This window comes from Falco naumanni, chromosome 2, assembly GCF_017639655.2.
Source record: "Falco naumanni isolate bFalNau1 chromosome 2, bFalNau1.pat, whole genome shotgun sequence".
Taxonomy (NCBI): Eukaryota; Metazoa; Chordata; class Aves; order Falconiformes; family Falconidae; genus Falco; species Falco naumanni.
The window spans coordinates 65,714,827-65,734,474 of NC_054055.1; the positions used below are offsets into that span (position 1 = coordinate 65,714,827).

A 19,648-nucleotide genomic window follows, 5' to 3' on the forward strand; every position below is an offset into this window, starting at 1 on the left:
AAATGATAAAATTAAATGAAGACTTTTTACCAGGACCTGCAGTGACAGGACAAGGACTACCAGCTTTAAACTGGAAGAAGGTACGTTTAGTATGGGCATAAGGAAAACATTTTTTACAAGGAAGGTGGTGAGACATTGGAACAGGTTGCCCGGAGAAGTTGTAGATGCCTCATCCCTGGCAGTGTCCAAGGCCAGGCTGGATGGGGCTTTGAGCAACCTGGTCTAGTGGAAGGTGTCGCTGCTCATGGTGGGGGGTTGCAGTAAGTGTTCTTTGAAATTTGCTTCCAACCCAAACAGTTCTGTGACAACCTTACAATTGTTAGCACTTCTATAATTTCTTACCAGAATACAAGTGTACAGTAAGCAACTAGATTTTACCACTTTGCTGTTTTATAAAAGTGATTTTAATTTTCAGATCGTTGTTTAAAATCTTGTCTTGCTTCCAAAATATCATACAAAAATAGCATTCTGTTTAGCAGAATTGTCAAGTATTCATGCTGCTGGTCCTGTGTGTGTTGACTTTTCAGTTAAAGCTTTGGGTCATGCTTTGAGATATATATTTTTTTTAATGGGAGGTTTGAGAGCAGGTAATTTCAGTGGAGAAGAAACTTCAGTTTGGTTGCCTGAAAAGATGTCCACTTTAGCAAATGAGTTTTAAGTTGTGTGATTACATCATTAGTGTCTAAGTCATGTTGGAGATGACTCCAACAATCTGCATGCAGCTTTTCTATTCAGAGCTAATCTTTCCATTTTCTGTATTTGTAAGACTTCCCCTTCTTTGCAAGACTTAAGTACTTAGAAAGCAAAATTCCTATAATAATTTTCTCAGAGCATTAAATCTTGTTAAATACAGTTGGCAAAATCTAACATTTCTGTTATCCCATGGAGGATTTCTTGCTAAAGTACTGAAGTGAGACACATCTGGGTCACTCACTTTCTTATCACTTGATTGCTGGCTAGGGGAACGTTCTCTGCTGCTCAGTCTGTATCTACTATTTCTCCATTTAAAAAAAAAAAATATCCTTGCTTTATGCAAAATCTGCTGCTTCTAGGTGACTAAGTACATTTAACTTTAGATGACTAAGTACATTTAACTTTAGAAATATTTTTATACTATGCACTCAGTGTGATTTGCAGTATTAAGGAGTTAATGATGCTGCAGTTTTGGCAATATTTTAACCCTGTTTTGGGGGTGTGGTTCCTAGCAGTCTGAATCTGTGCTGCAAGAACCAGAAAAGGTTTGCCAGCAGGCTTGGCTTTCTTCAGGACATTCTGGAAAAAGGATGAGAACAGTATTATTGTTGCAATAGTAAGAGCATGCCATGTGTGCCAGGTTAATTCTTACTTTTAGCTGGTAAGTACATGTGACACTGTTGCTGCCCCTTTATCTCTGTGTCCTCTTGTGGCTAACAGAATCTATGATGTAATATGGCTGTGTGGCATGATTCAAAGTTCCCCTTCCTTCTCAGTTTGGGAAAGGACTAATTATTATGGCTTGGAACAGCATGAAGAATATACCTTTCTCACCAAAACAGACTAGGTGCACTTAAGCACTGTATGGAGCAAAAGCATGGCAAAACAGATTAGGTGCTCTAACTGGTAACACTTTCAGATTTCTTGCAGAAGTTGCAACATCTTCCCTCCCCTTTTATCTTATTTTAGATTTTCTTCAAGTACAACAAAATACTGATCCCTAGACTGACTTTCTAATTATTGCATCATTTTCTTCTAGTTGCAGATTAGCTAGTATTTGATCACTCTTGTAAGTCATATCCAAACTTAAAGCTGATCCCTGAGAAGCTGTGGGGTTACGGAGTACCTGTGTCAAGTAGGTGTGACTGATGAAGCAGAAGAGGAAGAAGCTGTAGTATTTGGCACTCAAGATAGGCTGTGAATGCATCTACTATACATGGAAGAGAGAGAATTATATTTCCTCTGATGTTTGTGCTTTGAGGTGATATTATTTAGGCAAACTATGGCAAAAAAAAAAGTTTGTTGCCTTTTCCAAAAAGGGAGGTGGAAGAAGGAAGAGAAAAAACCCAAGAATGTCCTTTGACATGCATAATAAGAGGTCAAATAAAAATATTTAGAGTTTGAAAGAAACAGAAATCTTGGTTGAGACTCAAAGTATGCTTTTGAGCAGGTATTTCATAATACGAGTCAAGGAAATGGGGACTGTTACACCTCTTACTGTCTTGTGCCAGCCCAGCAGTGCTGCATTTGCTGTACACCTCAGAAATGTTTTTTAAAAGAAGGATGAGTGATTAATCTCCCTACTAGAAACTGAACCATCATCCTCGTAGTTTTGTAGGTAGGTAGTCCTGTGCCAGATCTCCAGCTCTGTGATCTCAAAGAAGGAACAGGTGGACACTTTTGTCTTTAATTGTGGTTACAGGAAGCAGGAATCACCTGGGTAAAGCAGGTGGTTCAGTAGGCATCTATACAATACAGAGATTTCCTTTTTTTGTTTTTCTTTTATTTCACCCATGACTAGTTCCTGCCCCTTGTATTTAAATTCTGGAATTTTAGCCTTTTGCGATTAATTTATGTGTCTTCTAAGTAGTTGTGGTATTCTTCAGGTATGATTAAATGAGCAGTTATCAAGTTTCACGTCAATGGAATAGTTTAAATATTACCAAAACTTAGGGATTATGAAAAGCGCTGCAGAAATATGGACTTTGTGAAAGATCTGAATGGTCAGGGCTTCTCAAACTCCTCAGAGCACCACTTAAACAATAGGTGCCTCTGTCCACCATGCATGTACTTATAATAGAGGGAACATCACTCCTAAGGTTTTGGGTTTTCTTTGGCAGGACTGCTTTGAACTCTTGACTCAACTAGATCCTTACTTTGAAAATATATGGGATTGCAGCCTAGCCTGTTGTAGCAATGGGCTACGTAGTCATGCTGGCCTACGCATGTTGTGGTGATAGGCTCAACATTTCTAGAAGATGAACTGATGTTAGTAATGCTGCAAAAGTGAAACTTATGCAAAGCATGATCCATGCAAAAGAAAAAGTATCTCAACCTGAGGATCTGTTTTACGTACCAGGGCTCTTGAGAGGAAATTGTCTTTTCTGACTAGGAGAGATAATGGGAGACGTAGTTTGACTGTAGTCTGTAAAGCTTTTACAAGTAAAATTTTTACATAACTGTCTCATTTAAAATGGATGTGCCATATGAAGCATTTGGAGCGCTATGTTGCTTTATTTCTATTTGTGCTAGCAACGGGGCTGCTGGTGGAGGCAAAGAATCTAGCTATTTCCTGCTTGCTTGGGACCTTTAGGCTCGCCACAAACGAACAAGTTGTGAGTGCGCTGTTTCATTGGGGTGATAATTTCCTTCCCAACTACACTTTAGCAGAGAACTGTGTTTTGCATGAAAATTCCAGAGGTTTAATCACTTGCTTTTCCTGGCCTTTTGTTTTGAAGGCAGTTTAGCCAAATAAAATAGGAATGAACTCTTCCTGAAGATAGTTCGAATTGATGAGGTTCTAATACTTGTTTATGAACACTTGCATGAACTTCTGTCATCAGCCTGGTGTGGCTACAAATTGCACATGGACCTGAATAGCTCAGTCTGCAGCTGTTGTGCCTGGGCAGACCTAGCACAGAGCTTGCAGGCATCATCACTATTCAGCAGTGATTTTTAAAATTCAGTTTTAAAGCTGGAGATCTCTCTTGGCGTCTTAACTAGCTCATTAGTTTCATGTGGCTTAGCATGGAAGAGGACTGTCTTCACCAGCTCTGCTGCTCTGGCCCTTCCTCCTTTTGGAGTTACACAAAGGAGCTGACTGTTAGTGACAGTGGTCTGGAGGCAAAGATGAAGAGTGAAGAATGAGGAAATGAAAGGTTTGCCTTGGGGCTGAAAGATGAAGGCACTGCTCTGAAAGTCATTATCATGCATTTGTAATTACCAGATGGGAGGGTGCTTTAATTGAGAGATTTTTCAAATGAAGACCCCCTTCATAAAAGGCATTCAACTCTTTGAGTGGTTAGGCTGTTCCAGAGGAGAAACAAAACAAAACTGGTTGAAAAAAAGACATTATTTCTTCAATTTAAAGCCTGAATTTCATAGAGGAGCCAAGCACTTTTTCAGGAAAATCTTGCTGACTCGACAAGAAAGAGGAAGAGGAAAAATTATTGGTAGTTTGTTTTACGGTGTACTGCTGGGATCTGTGCTGAAAGGCATAATTGCGTCCGTATGTGTACACACAGATTGGCTTTCAAGTTGGTATAAAGTAATGACCATAGAATTTAATGCAAAACTACTCAAAAGGGTGGAGTAATTCCAGCTGGCTTGGTGGGAATTGGATTAAACCCATTAGAGAGAATCATGAGTTGTGTCCAGAGACTTCCTTCCTCATAATGTAGGTATGGTCTGTTCAGACTCCCCTCCAGCGTTGTCTTCTGTGAAAATTGTTTTGCTTCAGCATGTCAGACAAACTCTGAGTGATGATGCATTTTGGTTTGGTTGGAAAAGAAAGAGGAGCCTTTTTACCAGTAAGTGAAAATCTTGACTTGAGTGACATTGATCGTTTTCTAAGATCTGGGTTTCTTCAGGGCTTACTGGCACCAGGTAATTCAAGCACAAGTTATCTTTGTGCCCTCATGCTTAAATCTGTCATCCTGCTTCATTTGAAATGCAGTCAGATGCCTTTGATGGACAGTGTCAGGCCCCTTTAAGCCATCTTTCTCCATCATAGAGACAGGACTATCAAAGCAAGATTTAAAATTGAATCAGAAAATGATATGTCCGTAAGACTCTGGTTCACATTTTTAGAGAAAGGGTTGGCGTTTTTTTTTAGTAAGAACCACATATTTAACTGAATCCTTGTACATTAGTAAGATGACACTTCTGTCCCCTTTTACACTCATAATTTAAATGCTAGATAATGTGGGGGTTTTTTAAAGAACCTCCAGTTGTGCATTCCCAGCTATTCTATGTGTTCATTCTTTAAAAAGAATAATAATAAGAGAGCAGTAATAACTTTACAGAACCTTATTTTACTGTTTATTAGCACCTACAGTACCAGATGCACTGTAAATTCCACAGGCTTTCTTTTAAGCAAGCTACTCTGGAAAAGTCTAAATGAGTTCTTCAAGAAAGAGTAGATATTCTGGAATGTTCTGATATAAGCATCTTTTTTTCAGCTGTGGATTTTGGATAAAGCAAAACGGACTAACTATTAGGTTTCTGTTTTGAAAATACTATGTAAAGCAGTCAAGGTAGAACAGGGAAAATCATGAGCTGTGTAAACCTTGATCCATGTGAGTGGAAGTAGAATTCAAGCCTATAAAAATTCCTTGGAAAACAGTGAATGATTTTCAGTAATTCTGTGTTTTAATGTGTGTGTAATTAGCTTTAATAAAATGGAAAATGTCCCTAAAGTATGTAGCAGGTGACAGGTTCTCTATTTAAAGAATATTTCCAAGAAATTATTTTCCCCAAAGTCCATGAGTGTATGTGTGCCCTTGCAGTCTATTTAGTGTGGATGCCTTTTGTTATCTTGTCCTGTTAAGGGAATAGCGTATTCAAATCATGATGGGCAAACTTTAAGTGAAATCAGATTAAATCCCAAGCAAACTGTGATGAGCTGTCTTTTCTAGAGGGATGCTAAATATGAAGGAAATTATGCAGAGCAATGAATTTTTACAATTGCATCTCCTCTGCAAGGAAACAGGGTATTGGAGAGGGATTTCTGGCTAAATCTGTGAGCACTGATACTGGGTTCCAGCATATCCATTCAAGCTGCTGGATGTGAACTGTTCAGGAGTTCTAAGAGTTGCATTTTCTTGCTTTGTTTTGTACTGGTATTTGTTATCTCAGCTGTTTCAAATTATCAAAAATCAGCTCTGGTCTTCATGCATATTCTACTTCCAGAAGCATTGAAGTTGAAACTAGATCAGCAACAGCAAGATGAGATGCACTTTGGTGGAGGAGGACGCAACAGGAAGAGCTTCTGGAGGTCTTCAGTCTGTAAATGGACAGTGTGCTTCTCCTCCAGTTGCAAACAGGCTGTCTCTTAAATTTGAGTTCAAACAGTTTAAACTCATGGGGAGGATACTGTGTTTTCAGTGAAACGCTGTTTTGTCAACAAAATTATGGGGCAGCTCTGTGCTGGTTGCAAAAGCTGCTGCTCCTGTTGGAGGGAACAGTGGGGCAATCAAATCTAGACTTGGGTCTTCACGTGGCACATATCAGGACTGCAGTGGGATTGATCACGTGGATACATGAAGAAATGTTGATCATTATTTATCTGGGAAACATAAAGAGTTTCCTTGCCTTATGAATGCCTTGCCTGCTTGAATGTTGTGTGTCACATGTTTACTTAAATATGCAAAACACATCTATTTTATTGCATGCTTATGCTGAAATAATGAAAATTATTTCTGCCTGTGGCGGTAGGCAGAATGGCATATTACAAAGGGATTACATTCTTTTCCCTTTTCCCATCTCCCACCAAAAAGATCAGGTGTTGATCCTGTAACAGCTTATATTCAGGTAAATGGGTCCACCTGCAGGCATTGGTTTGCAGAATCAGGGATGTTTCGTTGCTTAAACACTGCTGCAGGAGGGCGCCTTTTATTAAAAAGTGCTGACAGCAAAAGTAAAATCTAAAATCCTTTTTTCTTTGGAGGGAGGGGTTCCCCTCGTCTGGAAATGACTTGGCCATCTGAGATTGGCCTTCTGAAAGATCTGTATTCAGTTTTCTCTTAAAATCCTTAAGATGGTGACATAACTGAAGGTCTGGGTGAAATATAGCTTAACAGTTAAATGTATCCACTTATGGATTTGGCAGCATGGTATGCAGAGGTCTTCTGATCAAGCAGCAGTTCACCGGATGCAGAAAAATAGCTCTGATTAGTGTGTGACCTTGGAAGTGGTCATGGGTCTTCCTCTGCCCGGCTGGCTGAAAGAGAACAGAGACGATCTGTTTCCCAGTATAAGCTGTTGCTTATCTGGAAGAAGTAACTGAAAGTGGGTGTTTTTTGCTATTCTCAAATAATTGCCATTCTCAGAATTTTACGTACATGAGAATCACTTACAAAAGCAAGTTGGTCTCTGTTCAAGATATAGTATTTGATGGATCTCAGTAATAACGAGTCCCTTCCTTGAGGGCCAGAACCATACTTCTTTCTGTTTGATCAGCTTGTACTTCAAGGCAGATGATACCCTTGCATCACTTTTAGGTTTTTACTTGCTTTTCCTGTGCATAGTCACAGTTTTGAGTGTCAGATTCAAGTGTACCTTAATAGCATTTCAAAGTGCATTAAAAAACAAAACTTTATACAGTGTCAGATTAAAAGAGATGTTCAAAACCAAATAATGAAAATGCTGGGTTATCGCTTCACTACTTTTCAATGAGGTTAAAAATGTAGAATAATTTTAATGAATTTTGAAAGAGTAAAACTTCTTGTTTCCTTGTAAAAATAAAAGTGACATCATAGTTTAATGAATGAGGCAACTCTGTCACGCAGACTTTATTGTGCTCAGCAAAACCTGGGTCTCTGGAAATAGGCCGTGGGAAATGCCTCTACTCAAACAGTGCGGCAGAAGACAAAGACTTGGGAAAGCAGTAAGTTTGTCATTAAGCTAAAGCAGAAAGGCTGAGATAAAAGATTAAGCAATATTTTTCACAGCTGAGGTATGAATGTGTGTGCTTAGTGTGAGGATGTACTTTCAAGCCCGTTCCACCTACCTTATTGAACACTGTTGCTTTGGGGCTGCCTTGAACGCTAGACAACAGGTTAGAGGGATATAAGTTTCTCTTTTTTTTGTGTGAGTTGAGAAGATTTTAATAAAAATTGAATTTGATATGTAAAAACCCACTGTTTAACATAATCCCTGAGGAATATTAGCTCTGCAGTGTTTGGTTTAGTGACGTTCCATACTGCTTCCCATTGTCAGCAAATCCACTTTACTCTTTTATCAGATGCTGTTCAAAGAAAAGTTTACCCTTGGCAGACACTTGAAAGACTCCAAACATTTTCTTGTATTTTTGAAAACTTGGACAGTTCTAATTTTCTGGTGTTTGTGTTCTAGGAATGATGATTATTTTTTTTTAATATCAGCTGTGAAATTTTACATAAAATGACTTTGCAATGCAATTATTTTTTTTTCTTCCACAGATGAAATCATGCATCAGGATAGCGTTCCCCTCTATGCTGCAGATATTCAGGACCAGTTAAAGAAACAATTTGCTTACTTGTCAGGTAAGACTATGGTGTACTGTCCTATAGACATTGATTAGATGTATGGTTTGGCCTGCTGTGCTTTCATGGTTTCTGAGGTCTCATATAGGAGAAATTTGTATTTTATGAGCCAAAAATACATACTATCGAGAATTGTTATTTAATAATTTACAAATTTATTTTTTTTAAAAGAAAGTGTTATAGAATTTTTAAATTACAGTTAATTTTCCAGTTAACTAGAGAGTTTTCCAGAATTGGAGAGTGCAGCATGGGTGCACTGGTGGTTGCTGTTATCTTATAGTCCTCGGCCCACAGCCTCAGCTGCCACTGGCTCTGCCGTCAGGTTTGATATTGAAGCCCAAGTTGACACCTTGGTTTTGACCAAAGCAGTGGAGTGAGCATCACAGTACTACCTTCCCCTGCAGCCTCAGTGCTGGGTCAGGCACATGTAACATCGAGTTCTGGACAGGGTTTTTGGCTTGGTATCACCACCTGTCTTCTGCAAAGGAGCTTGCTTTTAGATGTGAAGCTGTCTCTAAATGCAGCACAGCCATGTTCACACAGCACAGAGCCTTTGCCCCTGGTTAACCTGTGCCAGGTAGGTGATGGGGGCCTGTGTTTGTGCCATCCAGGTGTTGGCTTCTGAGCTTGGCCCATCTCAATGCTGGGACCATGGCTGGCTAATAATGGGTAAAGGAACAATAGTGCCTTTGCTCACTGATCGGGCGGTGTGGCAGGTGTCTGATAAGCTTCTGAGTTTGTTTTCCTGCCCGTAAAGCTCTTGCAGGTGTTCAGCAGTGAACTTGCTGGAGTTACTGTTCTGCCCTCCGTCCGGTACATAGAGAGGGAAAGCATCAGTGGCTTCGCAGAGCTGCCCTGCCTCCTTCAGCCTAAAAGAGATTTACCTCTCTGGGCTGGAGCTGGGTTTTATGACTTTTTTTTTTCCTTTAAATCCCTCCTCGCATCAGATCAAGACACAGGGCAATGAAGCAATGTACTGTTTTGTTTGGCAAGAGCTCATTGAATCTTGTTGTATTAAACTATAATTAATGGTTAGTTATTATTCCTGCCACACAAGCTAAACTAAGTGTGAGTCTGTGGTAGTGACTGTGTTTTCTGTGGGGTGGTGGTAGCACTTAGAAGATTATTTTGTATATGAAGCTGGCATTTATGCTCCATTTGAGATTATGGTGTTTAAGTTACAATTCTTTTCTGGCAGTTTATTTTTTTGGCTTTCCAAGTTCTTCCTTTGTATCCAGGGGCAGAAACTGACTCATAATAGTGTCATGCAAGAATCAGCCTATCTAGGAAACTGTAAGTAGGGTTTACATTTTGCCCCTCTGAGTGAGGGGGAGAACTGGTGACTACAGTAGAAGAATTAAATCTCATTGAGTCCAGCTGGAGATTGTTCATGTCTTAAGACTGTTGAGTTCACACAGCCACAAGCACCTTCAGTGCTCATTACATCTACCATGCAGTGGGGCTTAGTAAGAGCAGCCATTCTTCATCCTATTTTCTTCTATTTATTCACCTTTACACCCATCAGAAGTCTGTTTTGTTTGCCTGAAATAGTAGGACATCTGCATTACCCTCTGTTGTATTTCATATTTCTTGGGTAATTTGACTGTTAAGCATTTTCATTTGACTTTGGACCTCAGTTCTTTTACCCTAATTCTCCTGCAAGACACTGACAGTTAATTTTCTGTGCTATATCAAATAGTGGTGTTACGGGTTCTGTGAACAAAGGAACAGCCAATATTTTGATTATGTACATACAGTTTGGGTTTTGTTGCAGTTGTGCTTATGAGTGGCTTTGCTGTAGTGCCACTTAAGACATTCACAGTGTGTGTGAAAGGGACTTTTTTGCTTATTACTAAGTTGCCTTGGAAATAGAATCTTAGGACATGGCATAAAGCTCATTAAAATGAAAGTCCATAGATTACGAATACTCCTGGTAGATAGCATCTTTGCAGGTATGGTGAATTGCATAATGTCTTAGATGCATTTCAGTTTTTAGGATTTGGCTTTTGAACAGCGATGCGACAGATACTTGAGAGTTACTTTAGTTTCTCTAATAGGATGTATCTAGGTCTCGTGGGATGCTTGCTTGAATAGTGAATGAAACCTAGTCTGCTTCTGCGGCTAAAGGCTGTAGCCCTTCCCAAGCTACTTTCTGTGTTTTGGTCTAAATAGGAGTCACTCCTTGGTCTCTTTTCCTCTGCAGGTACAAAGTAATTCATGTCCCTCCTTTTGCTAGATTATAATGAAAGTGCTGCAGGGACATCCAAATTAGGCTTGAAATTCAACAAAATAAAGCAAAAACTTCCATTAATGCTTCAGTTTTTCAGTAAATATAGCAAAGTGCTATGAGATCAAGGTGCTAGCTACTCCTACAGACACTGAAGGCTCTAGGTGTCACTTAGCAATGAGTATGCAGTCATGTGTCGAGCTTAAATCTAATGGAGGGGCAAGATGGGGATGAGGTTTTTAATCAGTCATTCACATAACAAGTTTATAAACCCTGAAGTTAATACTTTACCTCAGGCCCAGCTGTTTACTTTTCCCCTTGGATGTTTTTTCTTTCTGTGGAACAAAGTCCTTATCTTTCTTTGCAGGAATTGTTAATCTTTTGTTGTTGTTAGACTGTATTAAACATCCTCTCTACATGGTTCACTGTTTCATCTTTTTTCTTCCTTTAGTTAGTATTTGTGCAACCACTTTTTCATCAGCATTGCAAAGGGTCTTCGCCTTTGTTTTTTTCATCCTCATGAAGGACATTGGGAAGGTCCATTTAAAAGTCTTTGGAAAATATATTCCTTATATTTTATATAAATTCCTTGCATTGTTTGCATTTTGTATTTGTATTTTCTTTCATAAGTATTTCCTTTTCTCTTGCCTTGATTGGAAAGTTGCTGTGTGACTTTCTTACCCAGCTTTACAGCTATCTGCCATTGCTGTATGCAGGTATGTTAAAATAAATGTACGTGAAGAAAAGCATATAGACAGCTGTATATATTACAAGCGTCTTAAGTTGTACAAGCTATGTGATGTGCAAATAAGACTCTTGGCCACCCTAAGTACTGAACCAATTATTTCAGCTCACTTTCTTTTGAATGCCTCTTTATGCACTGAACAACTTTAAACAACGTATTTCCATTAAAGGAAATACAAATACAAGTGTGTGCTGGTTGCATTTTTGCCTATCAGCTATTCATAGTTGTTTTTCCTGCTGTTGGAAAAGTTAGCATTGGTAGTAGCTTTCAAAATGCTTATATCTTTGCCCCTTTAAACTATCAATCTAAATAATAAGCTTCTCCCTGCTCTCTGTAACTTTATTTACTTGTCTGTGCTCTTGCTCTCCTCTGTGGAAATGACCTGAAAATACCTCGCTGGTCAAACTGTTCCCTTTGAAGTGTCCACAGGTGCTGAGTGAGTCTGTAAAATTGTGTTGGAGAACTTCCGAGTGGATCTTGTACCACATACATTGCATCAGTTAGTTAAAAATACCAACTTGATTTTTGTTGCTGATATAACATGGTCAACGTCTATGTTGTATATTGACAAGGGAAGAGATGTGACTTACCAATTTCTGTCTTGCACAGGTGTAAGCTTAACTGCTGGTTTATATTCACAGTGCTAAACCCATTGTAGAGATTTTAAAAAAAAAGTAGCAAAGAAAAAGAGAAAGAATAGATCCTTGGCTAAGAGATCTCCAGTTCAAATACATTCAGGTACAAATTTAGTTATTGCAATCTTAATTTCTGAGCTAGTATACTTGCTGCTGATTAGCCTGGGAAAAACGCAGCTTGTGAAGTTATAAAAGTAAAACTTCTCTCTCATTTCAAGGAAAGAATATTTTAATAAATTCCTTGATTCTGTTTTTCTTTGCAAAGGATACACAATGAAGCTTTTATCTACTACCTCACTGAAGTCTACACATAATTTCAAATACTCAGAGTACTCCAGTTAAGTGTATTATGCAAGTAGAAAGGAGACATTTTGTATCAGGAACATACAAACATAATAGCTGAACCACCACAACAGTAAAGCAAAATCTGTGGTAAGCCTTTCTCTCATTCATGTAAGGACCTCACTTTTGAACCAAAGTTGTAGATCTGAGATGTTTAAGAATGATGGCACTCTTGAATCTTGTGTGTGAGTATTGATCGACATAAAGATCATATCTTTTTCTTACAGGCCAAATACCATTTCATTTGCATTATAGATTCAGGCTAGAAGACCCACCTTTTTGCTCTGTCATCGTCTAATTATATCCAACTGCTTTGCTTCCTTTTTGTGGGGATGGGCAGAACACTTTTGATAATACTTTTTCTTGTGCAAACAGCAGTAGAATAATTAAGGAAACATTACAAAATAATCTCCTGCCTTTCTTTCTTGGACGTCTGAGCAGTCTCTTTGCTGCTCCCAAATTTTGCTGCCATACCAAAAAAAACTAGCATGGCTTTCACAGAGTTGTGGGGCATTACCCTTTTCTCTGTGTGTGTGTGTGTGTGTGTGCATGCACACGTGTGTGTGTTTTAGCAGCTGTGCACTTCATTGTTTTTCTAATTTTCCCTGTCAATGCCATTTGAAATTGAAAAGAATACTAATTATTTCTAATTTGAGATTGTTTTTAGATATCAAGTCACTAATATGCCTCAAGAATTTGTGTAAAACAGTGCAATTTCCTTGGCTTGACACTTCTCTGTTACCCTACCTGCTTAATAAAAACAAGGAAACAAACCCTAAAGAAATTGCAACTGTGATGGGAAAAATTTAGCTCCACACTTACAGAGTGTAAAGAATAAACGCTAAATTACCTAGCCTTGTGGTAAACTTTACCAGTCCCATCCCACAGTAACACAGCTAGTTTTCCAAGGATCATTTCTCTACTCCTTCCATGTGAGATCACAATGCTCTGGGTCCACATAATTTTAATAATTGGTGCTGTTGTTTAAATAATTGTATACAAGAGTTAGGAGCACAAAGTGCTATTTCTTAAGCGAAGTCATTTTGCTACCTAACCTGTGGAGCTAATGCAGTTTAACATGTTTTTAAAATGAGTTTCTCCAAAATATAGGGCTGTTGCTGTTGTAAAAACTGGCCTTACACCAAGGTGTGTAGATCTGTTTAGAAGAGCTCCACCTAACTGGAGGTTTACTAGAGTTGTAGAGGTTTATCCACTGAAAGCTTTACGTTTTAGAGAGGTAATTTGTGTTTTCTTTGATACTAAATCTGTTAAAGAAGTTTCAGTTGAATAGCTTGCCAAAGTCAGTTATAAATGAGTTAATAACAAAGTTTTTCTTTAATGAAGGCTCATGGAAGTAGAGTGGAAGCAGATCTACTTCATTTGAAGTGATGTGTTTTTATTTTTTTAGATTGCTCACATGCACTTCAGTGCTCTTTTTTTCTATGGTGTTTCCATTTTTAGACTGAAAAGTTAGAATGCTCTCACTTACAGAATATTCCTTACAGGTGGATGTTATGAGACAAGAAGTAGTTCTTGGGAATCATTTCGGGTAAAATGTGTGTGGACTGATTGCACCCACTGAGGACTGATGCATTCTCTTCTGCCCTTTGCAATAAACAAACACTAAAGGTGGCACTCAAGTGGCACTTGTTTAATATTTCAAAATGAAATAATACTGAATGTTTTTCAGCATTTTCATAGAATCACAGAATGGTTTGGGTTGGAAAGAACATTTAAAGATCATCTAGTCCAACCCCCCTGCCATGGTAAGGACATCTTTCGCTAGATCAGGTTGCTCAAAGCCTGATCCAACCTGACCTTTGCATAGTCATAACAGTGTTTACGTTTTTTAGCAAAAATAAGGGGGGGGGGGGGGGGGGGGGGGGGAGGGGGGGGTGATGTGTGTGTTTATATCCTTTCAGAAATTTTGATTAAAAAAAAAAAAAAGAACAAACAAGAACCTAAGATTAGACTAAGAAAATGCTCTCTAAGAGATACCTGGTTGTCTTAGGAACACATAGAACTAATTGATTCCAATTGTACCGGTCAGTGCATCCCTGCTTAAGCCTAGAAATAGGAGAGTGGGCTTGTGTGTGCCATTGTGGACAGAACTTGCCCAGCAAATAAGTTTAGGTTGCTGCACAGCTGTGGATGAGATTTCAGGACTGTGAGCTAGAGGGGAAGAAGATGATTTTCCAGTGGTTATGGCTGAGGTAACTAGATGTAGTCACTCTACAGACAGTCAACAGACCTGAACTTATTAAAATATTACAGTTAAATCATTACTTTTTTGGATGGTGATTAAAATTCCAGTCATTTATTTTAAAAAAACAAACAAACCTCTGTACAGATTATTTTCATGAGTTGTAGCACGTATAGAGCTCATCTAAGTTTTTGTCTCCTTTTTTTTGTAATTAGATGTATATAATTCAGAGATGCTGGAAGGTTACTATGTGGATTTGTTTTTAATAAGGTGTTTTAGATTTTTGCCTTAAACCTGTGTCTCAAGAAGGATGAGAGAAGTGAGATTGTTCATTTTGTCACTTGAATGCTTTCTCTCACTAAAACAAAAAACTAACAACAAACCCCTATCTAGCTTCCTAAAATTTCCCTTTTATCTTCTCCCTCCTGAATGCTATGGCTTGATTTACTTCTGGGAGAAGGGAATAAAATCACATTTTCTGGAGCTAATTTAAGAATCAACTGTGTAATGCTGCTTTTGTAGAGGTGAAGCAAGAAAAAGTGATTCCAAATCAAGGAAAAAAAAATAATTCCGTGCTCTATCAGGTTCATTATGAAATAAAGGGCACTTTTTAAAAAGTGAATCCACCTACTTTTACTGTCATTTAATACAAAAACAATTTATTTGTAGGATTTTTACTTTTTCCCATGTCCTTTTTGTAGCTTGCTGTGACAAGCAACTGCTTTGCTAGTGGCCTGTCTTCCGTTGGTGGCCATGTATTTAAAGTTGCAACATAGAAAGTGACTTCTATAGATCAGCGATGTTAAAGCTGAAAATATTACAGAATATGTTACGGATAGCACTTCAGGTCACTCTGCCCTAAACTCTTTTCAGCAGTGAGGTCCTGATAAGGAAAAACAGCTCAGCAGCATTTGAAGGTGTATGTGTGCCTAAGTGTCCCAGCAGGAAAATACTGGGGAAAAAGATAATCAGTGAGTAACGATCTTCTAACAGCACGTGGCAGGACAGAGTCGTCTCCACCCAAGATAACCACAGATGACTGTACTAGAAATGGAAAATTAATAGGCAATATCAAGGCAGGATGACTGTGTTTGCCCTTGACAATCAGTGGTGGTCTGGGAACTTCCTGAAGGTCATAGTCTGGGCTTCTGCTCTTAGGATGTGTCCTGCAAGCCTATTGTTGGTTTTTTGTTTCATATGTCCTATTTATAGAAATTAAGTAGAACAAAGCAAGTAACCAATAGGGATACAGCAAATAATGTATAATTGGACCTAAAAATAGATATTCAAGAGAGAGCAGAACACCTCATGAGCAACAGAAATAATCGTTATCATGCTTGAAAAATCTCTTTAATAAGAGAGGAAAATGTTTTGGTCCTAGGATCCGGGGGTAGAAAAAAAATAATAGAATCAAAACTGGTCTTAAAATACATTTGTGTTGTGAATATTTATATAGCTAAAATTAAGTCCCTTGACTTAACATTGCTGCATTTGGCTGTGTTGTAAACGTTATGTTTGCAAATTTGTGATATTTGCATAATAGTTGCATTTTGTTGTTGCTGTTTACATGCATCCAGAGCACATTATTTTCTGATGTAGTTTGATTTCAAGGGCCACATAGTGGTAGCATTGTAAGCCTGTAAACTGGTAGACTGAAGACAGATTCGCCATAAATTAACATAAGGATACTACTTGAGTTCTTCTAACTATATGTGGTTTTGGAGGGAAGTGGTGGTTGCTTTTATCAAATAAATCTGAGCTCAAATATTTCTCTTCTTTTTCTGCTGAGGTTAGATGCAAAGACACTGAAAGTGCATAATAGCACGCTAATTTTCACAGATCGCTGTTGCTGTCGTGATTTTACCACAGCAGTTCTTGGCTGGTTTTACTCAATTTTTTAACTGTGAAGCAAAGATAACTTTTCAGTGATGTGTCCCTGCCACCCCCCACTGTAAAATTCATGCAGTTGCTAGGGCTCAAGAAGTCCTTTGTCCAGCCTCTCTTTATGAAAATATACTTGCTTAAGACAAGAAACAGTAACATTGCCTTTAAAAAAAGCAACAACTACATTTTGTATATAAAAACGTGTGAAGCACACTCACTTAAAAGCATCATGTTTGTGAATTTTACCCAGTGGTGCAAATGACAGAAAAGATACAGATAATGATATCTAGCTCAGCAGCAGCCATACTGCAGCATAGGTATTTGGCTCCACTTTACCTTTCGTAGGTAATCTGAGAGGCTGAACAGGAAATCTCATTTGAAACACCTTCCCCCATTTCTTTTAATGTTCTGCCATTCTTTTAGACCGGTAGTAGAGCAGCCAGCTGAGACGGGGGTGGGGCTGCATGAATGAGTTCAAACTGGTAAGAAGGTTGAGTTTAGTTCAAGATGGAGATTCACCTACTTTTTTTTTTTTCTTTTCCTAAATTGGTTCATTTCTTTCTCCAAATTGGCAGTATTTACATACAGTTGACCTTTATCAAAAAAAAGATGCACTGCCATCTGGTGTCAAAACTGTGTTCACATGAGCAAAGCCATTTGTACAGAAAAAATCTGATGTGGTGCAAAAAGTTCCTTCCTAAAAAACTTCCAAAGCTCTGAAGAAAAGACTAGACTGTTCAGAATAAACAATGTCCATGCTGATGAGCCCTGCACCAAAAAAACCCGCCACAGTATTTTCATTACTGGGAAACTGCAAGCTGGGTAAAGGGACTTGCATGTAAACACGCCTGCTGCTTGTTTCTTTTGTAGGTGGAAGAGGAGGAGATGGATGTCCTGTTATCACCTTTCCAGACTATCCAGCTTTCAGTGAGATCCCAGAGAAGGAATTCCAGAATGTCCTGACCTACCTGACAAGCATCCCAAGGTGAGCACCTGTCTAGGAGAAAATACCCTTTTATCTGCTAAGTGATTTTTCACATTCAGTCACTTACATGATGGTGTAAAGGTCAGGCTTGGTATTTAATTGAAGAAAAAGAAAAAGCAGCTTATGGTTCAGTGTCAATAAGCGTTGATCAGTGACAGCTTCCTAATGTAGCTGTTGGATGAATTATTGCCGTGTGAAAAGTGACGGTGGCAGGAAGGGAGATTTTCTCAACCCCTAATGTTTGATTTCTATCAGCACCCCAGGAAAGTTGAGACCCTTGTGCCCAGCTAGTCTGTCAGTGTCCTGTTACAGGGACCTTTCACTGAACAGTCCTGCTGGATAAGAGGGCAATTCAACTGACTTGCTACACGCCAACAGCGTAAGGGGGGACCCCTCAGTGGTTCTTCCCACTTGATTTGAATACGTTATTCACTGTGGTTGACTGCTAGCACCACGAAGGACTAACACTAACAGTTTGTGGAATAACACTCTTTAGTAGTATAAAATTGTGACAGAATAAGGTTCAAAGATTGATGGTGATAAATACACTGACTGCAAAGCAAGTTTTAAACAATATATCTAATAACAGCTAACATATGGTAATCACAGAAGAAAGGTTTTTACCCAACAGGTGTCCCTAGGGGGGAGAAGATAGGTTCAGCCTGTTGACTGATCTCAGAGGTTATGATGGAATCTTCCCTAACTTCTCCCCTGTTCTGTCCACCTTTTATACTTCATAGTATATTGCATGTTCATTCATCATACATAGGATTGGTTAAAAGTTTCTTGCTTTTAATGCAAATTAGTACACATCCTCAGATTGCACTACTGAAGTCCTCTACTAACTATGCATGCTCCTCAAGCAGGGTTTTGCCCTCTTTCAGGGAAGCTATTTGGGTTGGAGGTCGTGATGTCCCACTACCACAATTATCTTTGTCTTATTTTCAACTAATTTTCTGTTGACGTCAGTGGATTGCAACACCTTATCATCCTGTTTCCTCTCATAGCTAGAAATTTCCTCATTTGAAGGCCTCTTTCTGCATAACTTAGATAATGGTGTTCTCTTCACTATCTGTTCTTTGTCACTCATCCTCCCCAAGGCTGGCTACCTTGATTAGAAGTCCCTTCATTCATTAACAACTTTCAAGTGAGTCAGATTGACTTAGATTTGTGAACACTGAACCAGGGTTGGGTGATATGGGAGTTTAGACAGCATTCCCCTGCCTCTGGACTTATTTCTGTTCAGGACTAGTCCATTTCCATCACATTTAGGTGGAGCTTGAGTGACTCTAGTCACACATATTGTTGTTGCTACCTGGTATTTTGTGCCCAGTGAGGTGTAGTACCTTGGGAGCTGGTAACTTTGGAGGTGTGCGTTAGTGTTACAATGAGATTATTTCATCTGAGGACAGTAATTTCACCACAGTGGTTGGCTCAGCCACGGACACGTCATAGATTCTTCATGTGACAACTGGTATATGAAGTTTGTCAGCTGTGTGGTGCCATCAAGTTCCCATTCCTGCAGGGAGCACAAGAGAGCCTGGCCACCAGGTCTCCACTCTGCTCCATCCTCCATTACTCCTATCAGCACCTGCTGAGCTGGCAGGGTGTGCTGCTCAGGGAACTGTGGTGATGCAGATTCCATGCATGCCAACCATCCTGAAAGCGATAGCTGTATTTTACCCTAAAAAGTTTTCTGTAATACTACGCTTCTATAAGGACCCAGTTTTCTCTAATTCCCCCCCTCATGGTGATTTTCCCACAATTATATACTGCTATTTATGTTGCATCAGAAAACTACTTCTTGGTATGTATGGATGCAGATTCTGTGATGGATGTTGTCCTCTTTTTTCTTATCTTTGCTGTATCTTAGATTGCAATGCTCTATGTTTTAATTGAAAATGTGTAATTTTGGCAGAACATGCTAATTCTTGGATGCTACTCAAGAGGTTACTCAGTGTGAAGGAATACTTCATAGTTACATAGAGAGGTTTGTCCTAACCGCCTGTGCTCTGTTACCTTGGCTCAGTTGAATGTGCCATGTTTGCAGCACTTCCAAAACTTCGAGGATGCTAAGCAGGCCCAGCAATTAATCCTGGCTCTCTTAGAGGGTACGGTAGTATTACCAGCGGGCTGCTCAATAAAAATTGTGACTTTTGTTGAAGAACTATTAGGGAATGAAATATTGGAGTTCAAGATCCTGATGGAGGTGAGGAAATCAAGTAGCAAAGTACAGACCCTAGCTAGACTTCAAGAGAATAGATCTTGGGCTTATTCAGGGAACTGGTAGGTGGGATTCAATGGAAGGTAACTCTGAAAAGTAAATCTGCTCAGGAAGGCTGCCAAGTTTTCAAGGACAGCATCCTCCAAGCACAAAGAACAGTACGTCCTGGAAAATGAATAGACATAGC

At 39.0% G+C, this 19,648-nt stretch overlaps 1 protein-coding gene across 20 annotated transcripts in view; it reads left to right on the forward strand.

The window, feature by feature from the left end:
* MCF2L (MCF.2 cell line derived transforming sequence like) overlaps window positions 1–19,648 on the forward strand; it is a 164,170-nt gene that overhangs the window by 86,760 nt on the left and 57,762 nt on the right. For all 20 annotated transcript variants that reach the window (XR_005826492.1, XM_040584555.1, XM_040584554.1 and 17 more), the window contains 2 exons: window positions 8,133–8,216; window positions 17,123–17,237. Coding sequence is in view for 19 of the 20 variants with exons in the window: in XM_040584555.1 (XP_040440489.1) it covers window positions 8,133–8,216; window positions 17,123–17,237 (199 nt within the window). In the remaining variant the exon portion in view is untranslated. The remainder of the gene's footprint in view (window positions 1–8,132; window positions 8,217–17,122; window positions 17,238–19,648) is intronic.